The sequence below is a fragment of the Mesocricetus auratus genome, unplaced genomic scaffold, assembly GCF_017639785.1.
Source record: "Mesocricetus auratus isolate SY011 unplaced genomic scaffold, BCM_Maur_2.0 Super-Scaffold_100010, whole genome shotgun sequence".
NCBI lineage: Eukaryota > Metazoa > Chordata > Mammalia > Rodentia > Cricetidae > Mesocricetus > Mesocricetus auratus.
Window position 1 is genome coordinate 13,400,612 of NW_024429194.1, and position 20,770 is coordinate 13,421,381.

General features: G+C 41.1%; 1 protein-coding gene and 1 long non-coding RNA gene across 10 annotated transcripts in view; one reads left to right on the forward strand and one right to left on the reverse strand.

The window, feature by feature from the left end:
* Positions 1-2,149: 2,149 nt before the first annotated feature.
* Positions 2,150-20,770, reverse strand: part of Pam (peptidylglycine alpha-amidating monooxygenase) — a 263,904-nt gene continuing 245,283 nt past the window's right edge. For 3 of the 8 annotated variants that reach the window (XM_021231261.2, XM_013118460.3, XM_040752965.1), the window contains 8 exons: positions 20,140-20,350; positions 19,740-19,940; positions 17,358-17,473; positions 16,667-16,766; positions 12,102-12,155; positions 6,537-6,740; positions 3,644-3,697; positions 2,150-3,000 (listed from right to left, as the gene is read on the reverse strand). In XM_021231261.2, the coding sequence (XP_021086920.2) occupies positions 2,822-3,000; positions 3,644-3,697; positions 6,537-6,740; positions 12,102-12,155; positions 16,667-16,766; positions 17,358-17,473; positions 19,740-19,940; positions 20,140-20,350 (1,119 nt within the window). In that variant the 3' untranslated portion in view covers positions 2,150-2,821. The remainder of the gene's footprint in view (positions 3,001-3,643; positions 3,698-6,536; positions 6,741-12,101; positions 12,156-16,666; positions 16,767-17,357; positions 17,474-19,739; positions 19,941-20,139; positions 20,351-20,770) is intronic. The other 5 variants (XM_040752966.1, XM_040752968.1, XM_040752967.1 and 2 more) reach the window with 3 other exon arrangements.
* The window catches only part of LOC121142730, a 67,819-nt gene continuing 63,793 nt past the window's right edge, over positions 16,745-20,770 (forward strand). For both annotated transcript variants that reach the window (XR_005879786.1, XR_005879787.1), the window contains exons 1-2: positions 16,745-16,969; positions 20,648-20,739. This is a non-coding gene — a long non-coding RNA (uncharacterized LOC121142730). The remainder of the gene's footprint in view (positions 16,970-20,647; positions 20,740-20,770) is intronic.

Below are 20,770 nucleotides of genomic sequence, written 5' to 3' on the forward strand. Positions count from 1 at the left end.
AAAGGCATTAATTTAACCTCTCCAAATATTCTCTGACCAATTTGATTACAATTTAAACAAAAACACAGCTGTTTACCTGTGCTTCTCAATTACTCAATCATGCCATTTTAATAACCAACAGAACACACTGAATAATTAAGGCATCCAGAGTGTGTGCCCAGAATGTATTATATGTATGTATGAAATTATCAAAGAAAAAAATTTTTAATCAATTTAAAATCTCTTTCCTTTCAAATCATGCGTAAATTATAAATTTGGGAAAATATAGCCATCTGTATGTAACTGGTGGAGAGAAATGGTCATTCTCAAAGGCAGTGACTTTTCACTCTGGTTTTACATTACACTCATCTACAGAAAATTGAAGACCACCACCCCCAACTGTAGTCCATTAAAGGCCAACTGCAGTAAATAAGGGTGTCTGAAAGAGTAACAAAAAGCCCTTCAATTCCTGTCAACTGAGGGCTGGAATCCATTCCTTTAGGGTGTGTCTTGGGCAGAGCAATATAATTGACTCAGTAAGTAAAGTTCAGCTGAGAACAATAGTCAGTGGAAAGATTGCCTGAAGTCAATGCAGGTCATTTGTTTCTAGTTTCCATCTTTATTTGAGCCATGAAAGTTGAGTACTTGCTGTTATAATGTCTGAGAAGAATGTTTTCTGAAATTTCCTTCCTCTAATGCCATGCGTTCATGTTAAGAGACCCACACAAAAACAGATCTGCAAAATGTACTTGCCCACTCAGCATCTAATGCTGAAGAGTTCGAATCACCCTGCAGGGCGCCATCTCTCAGAAGACACCTGGAAGGCAATTGTTCTAATCTTAATATTAAGAACACTGAATGTTTAACAAACTCATGAGCTATGTAAGTAATAAGTATGATTTAATGAGCTGCTGGAGCCAAATTTGTTGTTGTTTATGAGCAGGTTTCACAGTTTTGCATCAATTATTCTATTTTAAAACGTATACTTCCTTTTTCTTGCCCACTCGTATTTTAACACTTTGATCTATTTGTATCAATTAATCCATTGCAAAACTGCACAGATATGATCAGGTGTGTATATTTTAAAAGTATAGCAAATGGAGCTGATTATCAAATTTTGTGCTACAAAAGATAGGTTCGGTGTAAACTAACCTCCTGATGGTAAGAAAGCTTGGATCGCACCCGTGCCAGTCTGTGTCACACACATCTTGAGTATCGGACTAATTCTGCTGCTGCAATCAAGTTATCAGAGTTGAACATGCTCACAAACAGCCAAATACTGCTCTTGCATTTACTCCAAGAGCAGCTTGGTGAGAACATAAATACTGCTCTTGCATTTACTCCAAGAACAGCTTGGTGAGAAGGACATTAATACTGCTCTTGCATTTACTCAGAGCAGCTTGGTGAGAAGAACATAAAGGACTGGGCAGAAAGAGAATGGATCCCTTCATTTGAGAAGAAAAAACATAGGAGTAAAAACCATGATACTTTTACTTGAGGGTAAGCTCAACATATGGAGTAACAAACACTTCCAGTCAGATCTAATCATGAGGAGAAAACAATTCAATACGATTTTAAACAATAACATTTTTGAGCAAGTGACTTTCCTTAATAATTAGTTTGACTACTAAGAGGTCTAAAATACAATTGGACATTTTGATGAGAGGTTTCTAGAGCCAAATCATTTAAATTGGAAAGCTATCGGGTTTTTACTAAGTTACACTGGTGTATTATTAAAACAAATATTCTCAAAAAGTAATCTGGCGTCAGTGTGAGGACTTCCCCTGTATTGTAAGGACCCTTGTCCCTGGGGTCAAGAAATTCTTTTAAAAATGCAAATAGTGAACTACGCTGATGGATCCATTTGTGTTTGACCTCTGAGACATAGGCTCCCTCCCAAGGTTAGCTATTTTTACTATTTGATATACCTATATGTGAAGCGTTTTATGAGTTTTCAAAGGGAACCTGGTTTTGTTCATGGAAGAATACTCATAGCGTAGATTTAATATAGCTTGTCCACATAAGATTATCTTCTACATTTTACACGGGGCATTTCTTTCGGTTGAAAAGAATGAACTAATTCTCTGATTTGTATAGTTATTAAAAGATGTGTATGAAATGTCCTGTGTGCCGAAAAAAAAAAAAGAATCACAAAATACACTCAGACTGCTAATGCTCCGAAAACACTTTATTACACAAATTACATTCAGAGTCCGAAAAATAGTGTTCTAACAGTGTAACCATCTAAAAATAAGACATCCCGGAAACACACCAACTGAGGAGAAATTTAAAAAAAGAATTTAAATAGAGACTTTTTAAAATTCCTCTCATCGCAATATAATGTTAGTGATTTTAAAAAAATAGAAGGAGATTTAGCAGCTTTTCGTCGTGTAGCGCAGTTTCTCTTACTGCCACAGGCTGACAATGCTGAATAGGAAAGGCACCAAAGAAAGACACTGGCAATGGGTGTGGATTGGGAAACACTGTGTTCAAGCAGAGAATGGGGCTATTTACATCCACAAAAAAAGTCTCCAAATGTAAATGAGCAAAGCCTTCCATCCTGGGTAGGAGCGCTGTGACGGAAGTGGAGGGCCGGAAGAGGAGGGCCGTCTCTCTACTCTAAGTTCATATAAAGACAAGGGCACTGCCGTGAACTGTTAGGAAACCCCTCACCTAGAAACCGAAGCCAACATAACCAAATGAAGTAAATAAGGTGTGTACAGTCCCCACGTAGACTAGTACAGTGTACAATCCAATGCACTGAAATACTTTACACGCACTGACGGGGAAGGAACCTGGGCATCCTTGGTCAATGCCACTCAACCTACAGAGAGCTTGGTGCTCAGGAGGAGGGTGCAGGTGTGGGCAGTGGGGCGGAGTACTCCTCTTCTGATTCGCTGCCGTCGTCTTCGTCTTTCTCTTGGTCACTCCCCTCTGTGCTGAGGCGGTCAAACCCTTTTCTGCTGTAGCCTTTACGGCTTGCAAAGAAATTTCCCAGATTTAAGCCTCCACTTCCTTTTCCTGGAAAAAATAAAAAATCAAATGGCATTGAACAGTTAAAAATCTGCACAAACAAGTCTGCCTCCTTGTAAATTTTCAAATATTTTAAACAGGGACAGAAGTTGGGAACAGGAGAGGGTAGATTTCTTTTTTTTTGTAAAGAGTGATTTTCAAAGACATTTATCTTAGAGAACCAGATGGATACTACCCAACAGACTCTAGCAAAGTAAATGATAAGATTCTGGGCTCCCCCGGAATGTATGTGTTTCTGCAGGCATATTTCAGGGCCATTTTTCACATTCTGTTTCTCTCCAGCTCTCCTGAACTGGCAACTCCTGAGGGGTTCTTCAATGGCTTTATGAAAAGGCCATCTTCCCTAAGACAAGCACTGGCACGCCAGTACCGGTGACGGGGTGACGGGAAGTTTACTGAAGACAAATGCAAACAGAAGGAAGGCAGGGAAAAGGCATGAGATAAGACTGAAAGGAAGCTGCCAGGCCAGCGTTTCAAGGTCTTCACTCTCCCTTTGCGCTGAGGGATGCTACACTGCCCACTAGGTGTTGAATTTTCAGAGTCAAAATACAAAATAGTGCCTTCTTCTTTACAACACATGAGCTTGTTGCCCTCAAAGCAAACATGGGATGCTGACAGGTCACAGGCATACCTCTGAATCTTCCGAGTATTCTTCCGGAACTTGACTCGACTTTGTGTTCAGAATCTGCTTTCAACGAAATGGAAAAACAAAACCAAAAACAAAAGACAAACAAGAAGACGACACATTTTAAATGTGTCCTAATCACACTCCTCTCTCCAAGGGCTCAACTGTCAACAGCAAATCAGGGACTCACAAATGGCTACATGCAATTTAGCTACATGCAATTTTAGAAAAGGCTGTACATATTAATGGGGTTGAAATTGTGGAGTTGAGATGTATATAAGGGGTAGTCTCTTGTCTGTGTCTTTTTTTTTTTTTTAGTGAGACAGGGTTCTCTGTAGTGTTTTGGAGGCTGTCAGACCAGCCTGGCCTCGAACTCACAGAGATCCACCTGCCTCTGCCTCCCGAGTGCTGGGATTAAAGGCGTGCGCCACCACCGCCTGGTGTCTGTGTCTTTTATAGACTGTAATTTTGACAAACTAATTTCTCGAGCCTCCGGTTTTTTTCTCCCCTCTGAGAAATGAGAGATCAGTATCTGTCTCTCCAAATCTGCCATGTACGAGAGGGGAGGTTACATGAAAGGGTAAACAAGACACAGTCTTCTCTCTCTCTCTCTTCTCTGGTATTTTTATTGGGAGAGAATTAAGTTAGCAAAGTATTGTAAAAAATTGGAAGCTTCTGTTTAAAAACCCTCAGGGATATCTGTGTTAAGCTTTTCTTTTTCTGTGAACAGAAGCATACCGTCCTGCTTGGGATCTACACCAGTGAAGGCAAATGACATGGGACCTGGAAAAATTTCCACACAATCAAGGAGACCTCAATCCTTCCTCTGGAGCCCCCATCTCTAAGATAAGCCGATTTATCTTTTCACGGGGAAGCAGTGCTCCCAAGGGACTCCAGCTGTCCCCTTGCTATGTCTCTTCCAGCATGTTTTCTCTTGCTCTCGTCATTCCTTCATGGGCTGTACTCAGAGAGGCATCAGGGTGCCTGACAAGGGCTAAAAAGCAGACGGCAGCGAACAGGTAGGAAACAAGATGGAGAAAGAACTGCCAGAAAGTCAAGAACAGACTCAGTGCCACAACGATGTGGTGTGTGCCTTGGCCAGTCTTGTGTGCCCCACACCTAGCTGGGTGTCTGGGAGGACCATCAGTGCATACCACCACCATGGTGTGCACACTCAATACAAATCCTATAGGAGGGCTTTTTTGTTGTTGTTGTTGTTGATAAAAATCCATTGAGGAAAGAAATCCTTGAAAATAGGTGGCAGGATAACCTACCTTTTCAATGAAATGGAACAGATTTGCACAGGCTATAGTTCTCTTAACTAACACATGGGGACCAATGTTGCTCCCTTCCCACGTAGCGTTATGCTGCTCTTCCTTGCCACGTGTCGCTAATAGCAAATGGGAACACAGGCTTTCTTGGCTCTTTAGTGACCCCCTCCCCTGTCCTGGTTGGATATCCAAGAGTCCTGCTGTATGCCCAAGACCCTACATACTCCTCATATTCTTTGTCGTTTTCACTGCATTGCCGTCTTCTGTCACTGTTTTATATATATCATATTTTTTGTGTTGCCTGTTCTGTGTTTCATCAAATCCTTTTCTTTCTAACAATGGTCTCATTGAACAACTAGTATCAGGAACTGCTGTTTGTGCTAGGCCCATCCAGTAAATACCACACGCAACACATTTGTTCTCTTAATGCTTATTTCTAACTACATGGCTGTTTTTTCTTTATATTTATGGCAATTCCAGATTGATAACAATTTTTGGGATGTGCTAACTACATCTTTTTTTCAAAGACTTATGTGAAGTAAATAGAAAGTTAAAGAAAATCTAAGAAACATTACTTTCACAATTTATTAAATTGAATCGTTCATTCTTTGTTTCAGGGTCTTTTTTCTGTGCCAAGGCTTTTACCCTGGGTACCTGAATCCCTGCCAGGGCTGCCTGACCTCACATGAGACTAGACTTTGTTTCCTGACCAAATGTTGCCTCCTATACTGCTCCACAGATTCCCTTCCAGATATAACTATAGATAATGCTTTCGGACCTGGAGGCTGCTACTTAAAAGTGGGACATAAGGATGGCATCAATTATTTATTTTAATATACTGAAAGATCTCATACTATGACAATTATTTTTAAAAATACTGACTTACAGCACTGGACCCTGCCTTGTTCAGTTAGGAAACCTAATAGTCGAATTTATGACTATTCAAAAACCAAGTGGTTTACTAGGACAGGAGGATTCTGGGTAAAGTAGAGGCTTGAGATGGGCATCTTTTTAATTTCTCTATTACCAAGATTACTCTTTCCATTTGCTAATAATATTGAATACAAAGTAGGTGCCAGATAATTTGGTCAATGCTTAATGTTCATTGCTCTATTTCATTGTTATATAATCTTTTATTTTATTCTTATTTTATACATGAAGAAACTGGTTTAAAGAGATTAAGTAACTTGCCCAATATCATTCAGCTAGAAGCTAGTGCCAATCCGATGGAGGTAGAAAACAACCTCAAGGTACCTGACCCAAGAACTGTGAGTTCTGGTCCATTCCTATCAGCAGGTATGTCCTTCTCTCTGACCTGCAAGATAATTTATAGTAGATCTACAACCTCACAGCTTTCTATGGTGATATTATTTGGGCTTAAGCCAACTGTTCAAAGGCAATGAGTAAACTATCTAAATTTCAGAGGCTCCAGATGTATTTTCTATTCAATATTATTTATAATCACCTTTTGAGACACAGACAAAAATATCATAAAAAGGTAGAGAGCATGTAAACCAAACTAAGTCAAACCAAACCAAACAGACAATCACGACAAAGTTCCTAATGATAATTAGGCCAGACATGCTTTCAAAGGCAGGGTCCAAATTCAAGGGGCTCATTTTACTTGCCTCCAAAGGCCCTTGATTTTTTCCACCGAATAAACATGACAATGGCCAGCAGGACAACCACAGGAATAACCAGAAGGGTTGTAATGAGAACCACGAACACTCCCGAGCCTGGCTCTTTGATCGCTTTCTGTTTCTCTTGCATCTTCTGCAATTCTGAGGAGGTGGGTTTGTTCTCCATTTTGGATTCAACAACTGCCTCGGTTTCTTCAGGGAAAGAAGAGTTCACAGTATGCAACTGATTCAAAGATTTCAAACCCTCTCACCCACCCCTACCCAGAGTCAAATCAACAATGGTTCACCAAGAACTTGTTGAGACCAGCGTTACATAGGGCCATGTTTCAATGTCAGCATCTACAAAGTCAACAACAGCTATGGTGACTGCTGTACAGTCTTTGCCTTCCAACTGTGTTTTCTCATTTAACTTTAACTCCCTCTTTAGGTAGTAACTCCTTATGATTTATATCCTTTTGCGTTTTTCCAAGGTTAGGATCACACACTGCTTTGTGTAGAGGAGAGGAGCTGGTGAGCATACCGGAGACAACCATACTTGCTCTCAGGTATACTAGCAGAATAACTTTGGGCAAGTTACTTAATTTGTCTTGACCTAACAGGATCTCATTTGTAAAGCTGTGATACTACTTCCTTCTTAAAACTGGTGGGTTTCAAAGTGGGTCACAAAGACGGTGTTTAATAAGTATTTGGTTCATCATGTCTTTATTCTATCATTTACTTGCATGTTCTGTGAAGATTTAGTACTCTCTATATTGCTATAGACATTAACTCTAGACTGACAAAGAAAAAAAGCAACTGTACCTTTGTATTATTTTACACAGTTCTCAGCAAAATAGGTACACACAAATGCAATATATATTATTTTGTTGGTGATGAAAACACCGAGCTGGGTAGGTATCAGGCTGACCAGGTACTAAGCACCATAGAGAAACAGATTCATAGCAGCTGTAGAAGCTACGGCAGGGGTTTTAATAACTATTGATGTGAAACAAGACTAGTTTGAGCCATCCCCAAGAAGTTTGTGGGTATCTGTGTATAGAAACCTTAACGTGCATCAGGTAAGAATTTAGCTAGGAGAACCGTTATAGTCCCGTTTGATAAAAGACTCACGTGGCTCCCTCCCAGAATATTAATTTCTTGGTACATCTTCTCACCTAGAGTACAGTACGGAGTGCATAGTACAGAGAGCCTCAGACCTTGACAAACTGCCAAGGACAGAGGGTCTAACGCAATGGGGACATTTGGTTAATACTTTGTACCTGTAGATAATCTGACAGCTTGCTGGACCTATGTTTCTGGAATTCCTTAGGACAGTTCCCATGCAGTTTATGATATAAACACATGGAGGATGGATGCGCCTCGCTTCAGTGTCCTGAGCTATGTACAATGAGCTATGTTCTTTCACAGTCTCAATTACACTCACCGAGCACTTGCATTAGGTAGGACATCTCTCTTCTTTAATCCACACACAAAGTCGGGGGCGGGGAGGGGGCAGGGGCTTATTGTTACCCTTCACCTAAAACCTCAGGGTCCCTTTCCTCCCTATACTTTACAAAAGCAGAGACTACTCTTTCTCTCACGTTCACTTGCCTGGCTCCTGGAATTTAAAGAGCAGGGAGGGAAAAGGATTCGTTCGTTCACAGACCCCAACTATGGTTCTATCATCTTAGTAACTACAGAAAATATATACACAATTATTCTGTATCGAAACTCACTTGAGCATTCTACCATTTGGAATAAACTGAAATGTGTTTAAGATTTAAAAGGTGCTTTCTTAAAAAGAGGGTTGTTTAAAAGTATCCCGGTCTTAGAATGAAAAGCAGTATTGCTGCTCTTCTAATGGGATTGCATAGGCAGAATGAAAAGTCTAACACGACACTTACCACAAAAGAGCCTAAGAGTTCCACTCAAATAATAAAGTTATATCATTTCACTCTTTGTCTGAAATTTCTTTATTAAACATTCCCATATTTTCGAGCATCCCCAGGGAACAGGCACAAAGAAGTATAAAGACTCTAAAATTAGCAGATGCCTAAGTTTCTGGGGATAAAAGGGAATAGAATAAGACACTCTTGTACCATGTAAGATGCCATATACACACTGCCTGGAACAAAAATGCCTTATAAAATCAGAAGCTGTTAAAGCATCTCTAGATATAAAGATAAGCCTGGTTTTACGAGACAGGGTTTCTCTGTATTGTTTTGGAGGCTGTCCTGGAATTCACTCTGTAGACCAGGCTGGCCTCGAACTCACAGAGATCTGCCTGCCTCTGCCTCCCGAGTGCTGGGATTAAAGGCATGCGCCACCAACGCCCGGCGATAAGCCATAGTTTTAAAAGCTGATAGATGAGAAGTATTTTTTTCTTCTGTCCTTCAAAGCAGTGCTCCTTTAAAGGGCAGTTATCTGTATTTATTTGTGATGGTACTCATAGTGTGTGCATCTCTGTGAGGGTAGTCACGTGGTACATGCATCTCTGTGATGGTACTCATAGCATGTGCTTCCCTGTGAGGATACTCACACAGTATGTGCATCATTCTATTATTTTACTTATTATTTACTGTGCATGGCAATAAGGCTTTTAGAAATGACCCTTTTAAAAAATAGCATATTTTTAGTAGATTACATCCAAAATACCAGACCTGTGGAAGCTGAGAATGTCTAAAGTGACATATGTTAGCAAGTTCATTTCTGTACCTCATCTACTTGAAAGTTCACTTCCGTGTCTCTTCTATTTTCTATGAGTGTTAGGGTGAGTCTGTCAGTCTCTAAACAACGCCATTGATGCATCTGTGCGCGCGCGCGTGTGTGTGTGTGTGTGTGTGTGTGTGTGTGTGTGTGTGCGCGTGTACTCCTGAAGTCTATACTAGGTGTCTTTCTACATTGCTCTCCATTTTATTAACTCAGATAGACTCTGCAAAGCTTACCAACTCCAGAGAGTCCAGCTAGACCGCTTGCTCACCCTCAGGATCCCTGATTCTGCTTCCCCAGTGATGGGACTGCAAGAGGTTGCCATGCTTGTTCTCCTTTTACATGAACTATGGGGGATTCAAACTTCAGTCCTCAGGCCTCTGAACCAAACACTTTAATCTACAGAGCTATCTTTCAAGGCCCCTCCTTCTTCTTTCCCTCAGGTGTCTAACAAAAGTAATTAGGATAATAAACTAAAATGGAGCTGCATTCTTAATACAGCAATACAGAAATTGGTACCTAGCTAATAACAGACAGAAGTGAAGAGTGAAGATTTCAGAAAGTGCATTAACATGTAACTTAGGAAACGTGAAAGCTATCATCAACGCGCGTCCTTCTCATTCACATTCTCCCCTCCCCATGACCCATCAGCCCCTTACAAACTCTCCTCTCAATAAGGCCAAAGAGACTCACTGCACTTGGGAATCTCTTTCTTTTTTCATCTTTCTACTGTTGGAGACTGATCACCATCATCATCTTTACCTGGGACAGGGGACAGTGTGAGACCTATGCTTTGACCTGTTTTATTCCTAGTAACTCTTTTTGAAATCCTTAAATCCTTGCCCTAAGTGTTTTGGTCATATGCAATTCTCCTATTTCTGGAACTTCCTTAAAGCATTGTTTCTGAGGCCTTGTTATACACTGTCAGTTATATGACCACTCTAAGTGTCACCTAAAGAAAATTATATTTGGAGTTGTAAAATTAAACAAACACCTCCTACATTGTCAAGTATGAATTTGCTTTGGCCTCTGTTACAAAGGGTAGCTTCTGGTTTTGATAAGTGATGAGATCTAGGGATCCAGCATTACCTTTGTTTCTTTTGTAATAAAAATATGACTTTATAGTAGAATGAGAATTATTTGAGTTCAAGGACCAAAGTATTTCCATTTGAGCTGGGATATTCCTGCCTACTAAGATTGGACAGTCATGTAGACATTTCAATAAAATTTACTCTTTCCATTGCTGGGTTCCCCCCCAAAGACTGAGAGGTCTTCTATCTAAGTGGACTTGTTGGGTTCACCAAGCAGCCCAGGCGAGGTCAGAGAGGTCAGGAAAGTTGGGCTGTTTTCCATATATTACTCAAGAACGTTTTGTTAAGGCATATTTAAACAGAAATACATTGAAATAATTCTCACAATTCAAGAGATTTCAACACAAACTGCAAATCATTCCTAACCTGCATTTCTTAGAAGAATTTAGAGTGAATGGATCGATGTACTGACAGGATTGATCTGTCCTCAATGGTTAAGAACACAGAATCTGACATCAAACAAACATATTTAAAACCCGACTTTAACACCTACTTTCTCCTTCCTACTACTATCCTTATTTACTAATATATAAAATAAACACCACATGGTTAACATGATTAAATTTGATAATTTTTGTATTGTCCACTTATGATAGCTGTTATTAACAACATCTTTCATAGCATCCTTATTTGGGGATAAACATAACATCAATAATACCATACAAATAGCAATGATTTAAAACTTGTATGTGTATTTCAGTAATATGAACACCACACAGTATGGTCACCTGGGTAAAATCCCTGCAAATACCAAACAGTTGGGGTTTACTTTCACAACAATGTCATCTCAACCCTTTCCATGCTAAGCCTACTATCTTTCCTTTCTGCCCATACAAACTGCCTTTCACATCTTGTTTTGTGTGTCTTCCAAGCCTGCTGACATGAGGCAGGAAAACAGATGCCTAGACTTTAGTCTGAAGCTCTTCATACCAGGTTAATAAATCTGAGGAATGGAGCCACTTAGTTACTTAAGCATGGGGGTGGTGGTGGTGGTGGGTATGGTCCTTAACAATGCGCACCAGGCAAAAACCTACCCAGTGCAGAAAAAGGACACATCTAAACAGGTTCCTGAAGTGGGGAAAAGTAAGTGGACAGAGATTTTGAATGAGAATAGCAGCTGCTTACCTGTAGATGAAGCTCTGACACTGTATGTCATGAATGATTCAGTGACCTGAACTTAGGGACACTTGGATGTGCGTCTTCTATCTCTCACGCTTTTCACTGGGCAGTAACTTTCCTGAGGCCAGGTGCAGTTTCGTTCCTCTTGGACTCACTACATTGCATTTTACAAACAAGCCCTCAGTCAGCCCTGTAGGCTGAGAGGTACTATGACAGGAGCTGGCAGAAGACCCAGTGTGTGTCATCATGATAACACTGACTACCCATGGCTTTTCACTTGTTTACACGAGAGCTCATGCAAGCTTGTCAGAAAAATCATTTTTTCTTGAGTAAGATCAACAAAACTTCCAAGTATGACTAGCTAAATATTTTCCTTTCTGTATATCTCTGGCTCACTAGTTAGCGATTTCTTAGACCTGCATCCACAGTCTGTTACTGGGAATCAGTGATTGGAGGGCCCAACGACAACTTCCTGTATCGTAAAGAGATGTGGCAACACCCTGTAGGTTTAAGGGCTCAGCGTGAGGCAGAGGTCATGGATAATCTACCACATTATGTGATTTTAGCCTGATAGTTTTTAAGCTGCAATCAAGAGCCAAAAATAATCCAACAAAACAGCTTTTGGTTTCACAGTTAAAAGAGCACCTTGACCAACCTTTGATTTCCTGTGCCTCAATGCCCGCCTTTTTAACCGACCGATGCTCCATTTCTGTAATGACACAAAAAAGAGAGAGGGATCAGAATCCTCTAAAAGACCCTTTGAGAACTTAACTTTGACATCAGTTTTATCCAGTTACAAATGTTTCCTACGTCTAATTAAAGGTCAGGCACATAAATCCTGTATAAAACTTACATGGGTCAGCTGAGATAATATTCCTAAAAATGTTAGATTTAGAAGAGTTGTCCTTTTGGAATTCATAATATCACATTGTTTCTGAAATGTCACCTGGCTCTGTTTTGTTACGTCAAAGTGGCAGTGCTAGTGACAAAATTGTTTGGCCCCCACCGCTCCACCCCATCCATGGCAGTGCTGGCAACAAAACCCCAGACACAAGGTCAGAGACCTTGTGAGCAGAAGGACTGTAACTGGGTAAATGGAAGTTTAAACTCACCATTCCTCAGGAATGTCTCTGAATCTGTCCCCAAAGGTCAACTATCTAATGCAAGAACATCTAATTCCCAGTTAACCTGAATAGCCTGCATCAGCTCAAAGCCACCCTTCTGACTGTCACATAAAATCCACTTGCTTTTCCCACCATCTTGCTTCTCTCTGTCCCCCTTGTCCCCTACCACACCCCCACCCCACCCCGAGAGACAGCCTTGGCAGTTTGACCCTCAATAACCCTTCTTTCTACCCGCGGGCCAGCTCAGCGGCTTCACCGCTCCCTTTGCTTACACCATTTTCACCTGGACAACATCTTTCAGTGGAGATGGTTTCGGCTGAAGCACCAGAAACTTGGGAGTAACCAAATGGACGCCATAGAGGATTCACTGCAACACTTGCTTAGGAATTACTAAGTTATGCCAAGTAAAATTTAATTAAAGGAGGGCTGACTCTGATAAGCCTGGGAGGTAAGCAGGGCTCTGAGCAGGCCTGTTGGAAACTGCTGAAGTTTATTTTAGGGTTGCTGAGGAAAGACTTCTGCTGATGTTCTTTCCCCAGGCTTCACCTCCAGTGAGGTTCCCTTCCCACAGCAGAAGGAGACAAACTTGACTTACAACAGGCCAATGAGGCCATCCCCGTTATCAAAGAATATGCCTCTAGTGGGCATCTCATGGAAACGGTGCAGGGCCACAGCCACCTTTAAACTGTCGTCACCTGCCATCATCCCCTGTGCTCTTACAAGAAAAAACATAACTCTGCCAGGTGTGCAGGGTGGATCCTAGGAAACACCTATCAGAAAAACAGCAACACTGGTACAGTTAAGAACAATTCTAACAGTATCTTTGCTATGTGAATTTCCCATTAACCCAAGCAGCCATTCTTGTAGTGTTCTGTCTCTGTTTAAATTGTCCAAAGTCTAACCTGGGACGGAGACTTAAAAGAGATTGAACGACGCTGCCTGTGGAACAGATAAACCAAGGGCCTACACAGACCGGTAAAACTCTCCATTCCAGGCCGGTTCCCCTTTGTGCATTAGCCAGAACCAGTCATCTGGTATAATTAGAGAGCTCCATTAATCTCTAAGTGTGTGGAGTGATTTCTCACTGGGAAGAAGGTGCATGATTGTAGAACACAGCTGAGCTACAATACAGTTGCACTGCTTAGCTTTGTCCCTGACGCCTAGAAACTAGTGTTACTCGGGGAGAAGGAACCTCTGTGGAAGAATGGCTCCCTCAGCTTGGCCCGGTGTCAGTAGGGCATTTTCTTCATCAGAGATTGACGTGGGAGGTTCAAGGCCACTGTGGGCAGTGACACCCTTGGGTGGGTGATCCTGGGTTATGTGAGAAAGCAGGCTGAGCACGGTGTGGAGAGCAAGCCCGTGAGGAGCATCCTTCTGTGGTCTCCATTTAGGTTCTTGCTTCCAGGTCTCCATGTGGCTTTCCCTCAGTGACGTGGACATGTCAGCTAAACATCCAGCCCCACCGGGTTAGTGTCTGTCAAAGTCTAGCACAGCAACAGCGAAGACACGTAGGGCAGCAGTCTCCTACGGGCTTGAGGAAACACTAGATGGCAAACACAGGCAGTCTTCTTGTGTCTTCTCCAGTTTATTGTGGTCTGGACTCTACAGAAACATTTTTTTTATCATCTTGAGGTTTTATGCTACGCTGTCTCGCTTTTTTAATCAGCCATCAGAGGTTGTATCAAAACCACTTAGAGAAGAGTTTTCAAGACACACATATTAGTATTCCTTTTTCTCCTTATATGGTCTTTTCGACCTTTAAAATGGTATTTAACCTGTTTTGTTGTTGTTCTAAAAACCCTAACTTGGCCAGTCACTTGAGGATTATGTGTCTGCCTTTTCTTTTACTTTGGTCTGCCCATGCCTGCAGGTCCCTTGCTGGAAACACAAGTGCAGAATGCATCGCTTACAGGGACAGGCAAAGGGACTTCTGGGGGTAGGACAGGCCAGAGGCTCGGCCACAATCCTCACCGGATTAAGAAATGCCTATGAGAGAAACAAAGTATGCTGTGGGTGTGTCTGTGTGCGCATTTCCAGACGCACATAGGTCATGAGGGCTCTGACTTAATCATGCATTGCTTGCAGTATGGGATTACTATGGTAGCTTGACTGCAGGGTGATAAACAGGTGGCAGAGCCTCAGAAGATGCAGGTCTGAAGATGCATGTCCCAGGACTATGTTTCAGTGTGGCCCGCCCCTCCATCCCGTCTCTGCTTCTCAGCCATATGCTCCCTTGTGCCGCTGCTGTGATGCTCTGCCCAAACAACCAGGAACTGAAATCACGAGGCAAAGCAAGTTTTTATATTTCTATCACATCTGTGCAAAGATGCCTAATAGTTGATTCTGTATTCACTGTACTCTAATTGGGTCCTAATTTCAGAACAGTAAAGTTACTCAAAGATTAATTTAAAACTCAAAAGTTAGTAAATATAAGCACTGGCTGAACTGAGATGTAAAACCTACATTATATCTGATTAAAGGTTCTAGACTTTTGGTTTTACTTCTTAATTTGTCTTCTTTCCTTGTTATAACTTGAAGTTATGTTGTTACAATTAGCATCACTTTATTCATCAAGTTTTCATGTCATCATTAATTCTTTGGCTATTAGTATCTGCTGCAGCTTGTGATACCTCAAATTTATCTTCCCTAATTCCTTTACTTATTAACACTATCTCCTGTTGCTTAGACCCCAATGTATTTAAAAAGCATCTCTAGATATTGAAATTTTGGGCAAGTAAACATTTAGTGAACTTCAGTTAAGGGAAATTTTGACTCACAGTCTGAAACCAGGGACTAGGCCAATATAATTTAATGAATCCTAATATTAGTGAAGATTTCAGCACCAGTATCCAGCCTCGGCTCAGGCCACAGTATCTGCAGCAATCTCTTCTGACAGATACTAACAGGCACCTACTGTGGGCCCCGGCTAACAGAATATTCCTGGGACCAGTTCTCATCTGCTAAGTGAGTTAGCATTAAAAGGGATGTTGGCCACATATCCTTCTCTCTGCCCTTTTCTCAGCCTCTTGCCTGGGATTATGAGACCCTGGCTGGGCCATCTTTAGACAGCTACAAGAGCAGACCCCAATTGTGCCACAATGCCCCTGCTTCGTATCTTCAGAGACTCCACCGTTGTCTGTCTCTCGTGCTGGGGCTTGAACTCTCCCCATCCTCCATGGCATGCTGCTGCCTCTCTGTCCACGGAACTAATAACTTTCCTAACAAACTCCTCACTCTCCAGTAATCCATCTCAATGTCCCCCTGAGTCTCCCCAATAAGCCTGACATAAAGTCATCTATCTCACTGTTCCCTTGAATTTCCTTCCCCACTCGCAACTCTAAAACCTAACAAATCATCCACTAGCTGGCTAGATTCTAATTGAGCGAATCTGTTCTTTTCATGTTCTGAGTTAAATAAAAATACAGCAGCTCAGTATTCGGGGGGAAGGCTGAGGAGGCCTAAACGGAAAGCAGAAAGTGACTCTGCTGGGACGATAACATGTCATACAAGGACGCTGGTGTCCCTCCATGCTCAGGACTAGAAAGAGCTCAGCGCCACATGGGATGATGTCTTGTGGCAACAAGTCAACCTCTCCTTTGCCAAAGCTGTCTCTTTCTTCTGTAACCAAGCTGGAGTTAACAGGGATTTTAATGTAACAGACATTACTTCACACACCAAACATTTCCTGTGGAGTGTCTCCGAAAACAAGGCGATGACTGCCAGGAAAAAAAAAACCCCTCTCTGTCCACATTTAAGAAATTATTTTCATTCCTGAAGTAGATGCCAAATAAGGAAGGACCCTCCTTCGTCCTCCCCCCATCCTCGCTCACCCTTCTTCATTTCCCCTGTCCTTTGTAGTACAGGGAATAGAAAACCAAAGACGCTAGACATGTGCTAACCTTGAACCCCAAACCCAAACTCCCTTACACCCCGATTCCCTATTCCTGGTGCTAAAAGTAAAGTGGACAAAAGCAAATGCTTCTGTTTCCCATGACAATGAACCAGACGAAGGCTGTAGCTTAAAAATGCCTGTAAAGAACAAACAAATCAGAAAGCACGATAAAGAACAAACAAATCAGAAAGCGCGACAACGTACTTTCAGTCAGGGTGAACTTCCACACCGTGTTCGCGTGCGCGTCTCCAATGTAAACATTCCCATCGTTAGAGGCGACGACGTCGTGTGGCATGTCAAAGTGCTGCCAATGAAAAGACGCGGGTCGTCATCGGGAGGCTTCACGTAAACGCACCGTGCAATGGCAGGGCCATGAGGCAAGGCACACAACTCAGAGAGAGTGAGCCACGCTAGCCAAAGGCTGTCATTCATAGCGTCCTGACTACTAGCAGTCACTCTAGGCACCGAGAGTACACTGAGTTGCAATTCCTTTAAAAGCTGAAACTCGTAAGTTGCTCATTATTTTCAGGGCTGTTTATTTTGGTGTTTCAGGTCTTATTTCTATTTACATTTGCTTTCATATGTCTTCTACCTTTAAAAAATTGATTATTAAGCTTCTCCTCTGGCATTTTCATATATGTATACTATATATGAATATATATATATATTATTCTTGCCCCCAAGCTTACTCATACCCCTCCCACCCCCTTTCATCCCTCTCTTCCTCCCATGAGTCCCCTCTTCCATATTTATTATAGTCATCACAATGAAATATGACTGCCAACTCAGCTAAGAAAGTTATCACATCTTCTAGGTTTAAAAATAAAATTGAATGTCAATATTTATATTTTAATTTTCTCATAAAAATTAAAATCTAGGCAGCTTATGTAAGTACCTTGCGTACTGGCTTGAAGACATCTATAATTTCCCCACTGGAAAAGTTCATCACAAAGCCTTGCACAGGTTCGTGGTCTCCAAAGTAAGGCTTCCCATTTACTGCAAAGAGTAAACCTGGGACAAGAGAAGTAGTCTTTCTTTAAAACATAGATTAAGATTGGCTTTGACATGGAAGTAACAAACATTACCCAAATAAGCAATATAGTTAGAATCAAGATGGTCCCTATATTTGCCAACAACAATGAAAATTATGTAGTAAATATTATCCTGTGATTTACCAGATGTGGGCCAAACTTATTTGATGACTAACCTTATTGTAGTAAGAAAATCAGAAACTGGAGGGCCTATTCCACTTAGGAAGTCATAAGAAATCAGTATGTATAACTGCTGATAAACACGCGTCCTGGCACATAGGGTTAGATAGGTATCCTCAGTAGGAACGAGGGGAAAGTCAAATTATTACAGCCGATCATTTGGAACATCTGATCATATTGAAAAACTACGTTGTATCTGCCTCACTACAGCAAGAATAAGAGGAGAATATAAAGAAGGGATAAGGAGGGGTTGCAGTACCCAGGAGAAATAATCTGATCTTGGGGAACTCCAGCTTGTTAACATGAGATCTGCATTTCAGACGGGTAAAGATACACGGTCACAGGAGGAGGAAAGGGAGCACCTTCTTGTGGACATACTTTGCAATAATACTGTATTTCTTTGTGTGAAAGTGTAACAGTGGAAAGGGTGATGACTTCCACAAACCATTCAGGGGCTTGAGTAACACATGTTCAAAGACTGTTATTAATGAGTACGCCTAAGAAGAGGCTGAGAGGATAGCTCAGAGGTCGAGTGATTGCCTGGCATGCATGTGTTTAATACAACCCGCCCTGAGAAGCAGTTATTGCTACAGAAGTCTGTAAAGACACTGGCTCTTGCTTACGTTCTGCTCATAACTTTTTCCAGATTTTAAAATTACTATATGTACTTAGTCACCTTCCTTACTAACTGAGTGATCTTGGAAAATTACTTCTTTGAATGTGAAGCAAAGCCAACTACAGAACGTTGCTTTTGTTGACATCACAAGGGTCTCTTTTTTTGTACATTTCTCAGGGAATACACCCTTGTTCCCCATCTAGTCATCTGAGCCTTTTTATTTCATGTCTTAATGACCTAAGATGTGTAGGTATTAAAGTGAGGAGTACAGTCAAATGTATGTTAACAGAAAGTTAGATACATTTTATAATATATTTCAAGATTTGCAGAAACTTTTACTTAAAATATTAAATTGGTTAATATACATTCAAAACTCTTATGGTAGCTTATTTCATAATGTGAATTATGCACATCTTATTTTATAAGTTTGGAATCATTAAAAAATTTTTTTGGCTTTTCAAGACAGGGCTTCTCTGTGCAACAGCTCTGGCTATCCTGAAACTCATTCTGTAGACCAGACTGGCCTCCAACTCACGAAGATTCACCTGCCTCTGCCTCTTGAATTTAGGGATTAAAGGCTTGCACCATCACTGCCCTGGAAATACTTTTTAAACCATGACAATTTACATAAAAATGTTAAAGAAATCAAGACTTTATTGGTGGTTTCTCCTGGCATTTAGATACAAACCTCTATTACTTTGCATTTTAATCTGTTTTAAATAAATTGGCCAGGGTGGTTGGAATGAAAATGACTGCCACAAGTTCATAGGCATTGGCACTATTAGGAGGTGTGGCCTTGTTGGGAGGTGTGGCTTTGTTGGAGGAAGAGTTTCACTGGCTGTGGGTTTTGAGATTTCAATGCTCAAGCCAGGCCCAGTGTCACTGTGCTCTTCCTGCTTTCTATGGATGCAGGTATAGAACTCTCAGCTATCTTTCTAGAACCATGTCTGCCTGCATACCACCATGATTCCTGCCATGACAATAATGGACTAAACCTCTGAACCGCTAGCCAACACCAATTAAATGTTCTCTTTTATAAGAGTTGCCTAACTAAGACAGCCAGTACTTTTTCAGAAAACATGGAACAGAAATAGTTTGAATACAATTCTATCAGACATATGCCATCCCTTGATGGTGTGAAGGCAATACTAATCATTTAATAGCAAGATCAGATGATTGTAAGTAAAAAGGAATCAGTGGTTGGGAACATTTTAAACCAATACAAACAGCTGTTAACTTCTTTTGGAGTCTTCATTATTTCTGCAAAAGGGATAGTGACATTTGAGTTGAAATGATTTACAATGCAGTAATAGTTTTAAGATGTTTCAGCTCTGATATACAAAGTATCTTGAATTTACTAATAAAAACAAGGTTATTTGAAAAGCACATTGAGTAAAAATAGCTGTTAAGGGCAGAATACAGTTAAACAAAGCACACAATAACAAAATACCTGGTATATATGAAATTGCGAACACATTTCTCCCAAATGAGGCATGTTTAATCTCTCTCACAAATTCTTTGGTGTCAGTTCTGAAACACTGGATCCGGCCGTTTTCCCTGTCTGCCACACACAGCTGGCCCAAATGAGGCACAAGGGCCAAACTGTGAGGAACACTGAACTGGCCTGGCTTAGGAGTGCCCCTGGAAGATTCTACGGAACAAAGAAAGACCACAGATACATGGTTTATACAGTCTTTCAAAGTTTGACATCACAGCTGTTCAAGTTTTCAAATTCATGTAAATAAGCCATTTATTACGGATTTTCTGTGAGGGGAAAACCAAGCCCATGTCTGGATTTTGGTTCTACTGACTCAGAATTCTGGTTAGAGATCAAGAGTGGTGGTGGGTACCTTCTCCCCACTGGGTGATGAACTTTCCGCTTGGTGAAAACTGCACAATGCGACTGTTGCAGTAACCATCTGACACGAAGACATCTCCAGTGCTGGGGTCCACAGCCACATCAGTGGGCTGGCAGAAATGGTTTTGGTCACTGCCCGGTTGCATGCTCCTTCCCAGAATTAAGAGAGGGCCTTCTTTGCTATGTGGGTCCAGTTTGAACACCTGTTTGTTTTAAAAAAGAAAAGAGCTTAATCTACTTTTCCTGATAATTGCTGACACACATGATAAAGATCATTTGAACAAGCAATAAGAATATAAATGGAAGACAGGAGGTTTATTCCAAAGAATATGCATTTAAAATTAGATGGGGCCTTAGAAATCATCTGGTCTAATTCCTCGTATCAGAATTAGACATATGGAAATTAAGTTATTTTCCCAAAGCCACACACTTAATAAATAGCAAATAGGGACGGTATTTGAACATTTCATTCATCTCCACTTCCTTTTGGTCTTCCTTAGGTAATGCTACAATGATCAGATAGCACATGAGGCACAGGGATTCACCCAAGGATGTCTGAAACTCCTTGAGAGAACACGTTAAGGACTCAGGGGTGAGTCTTTGGAGCTCTGGGATTCTCCTCC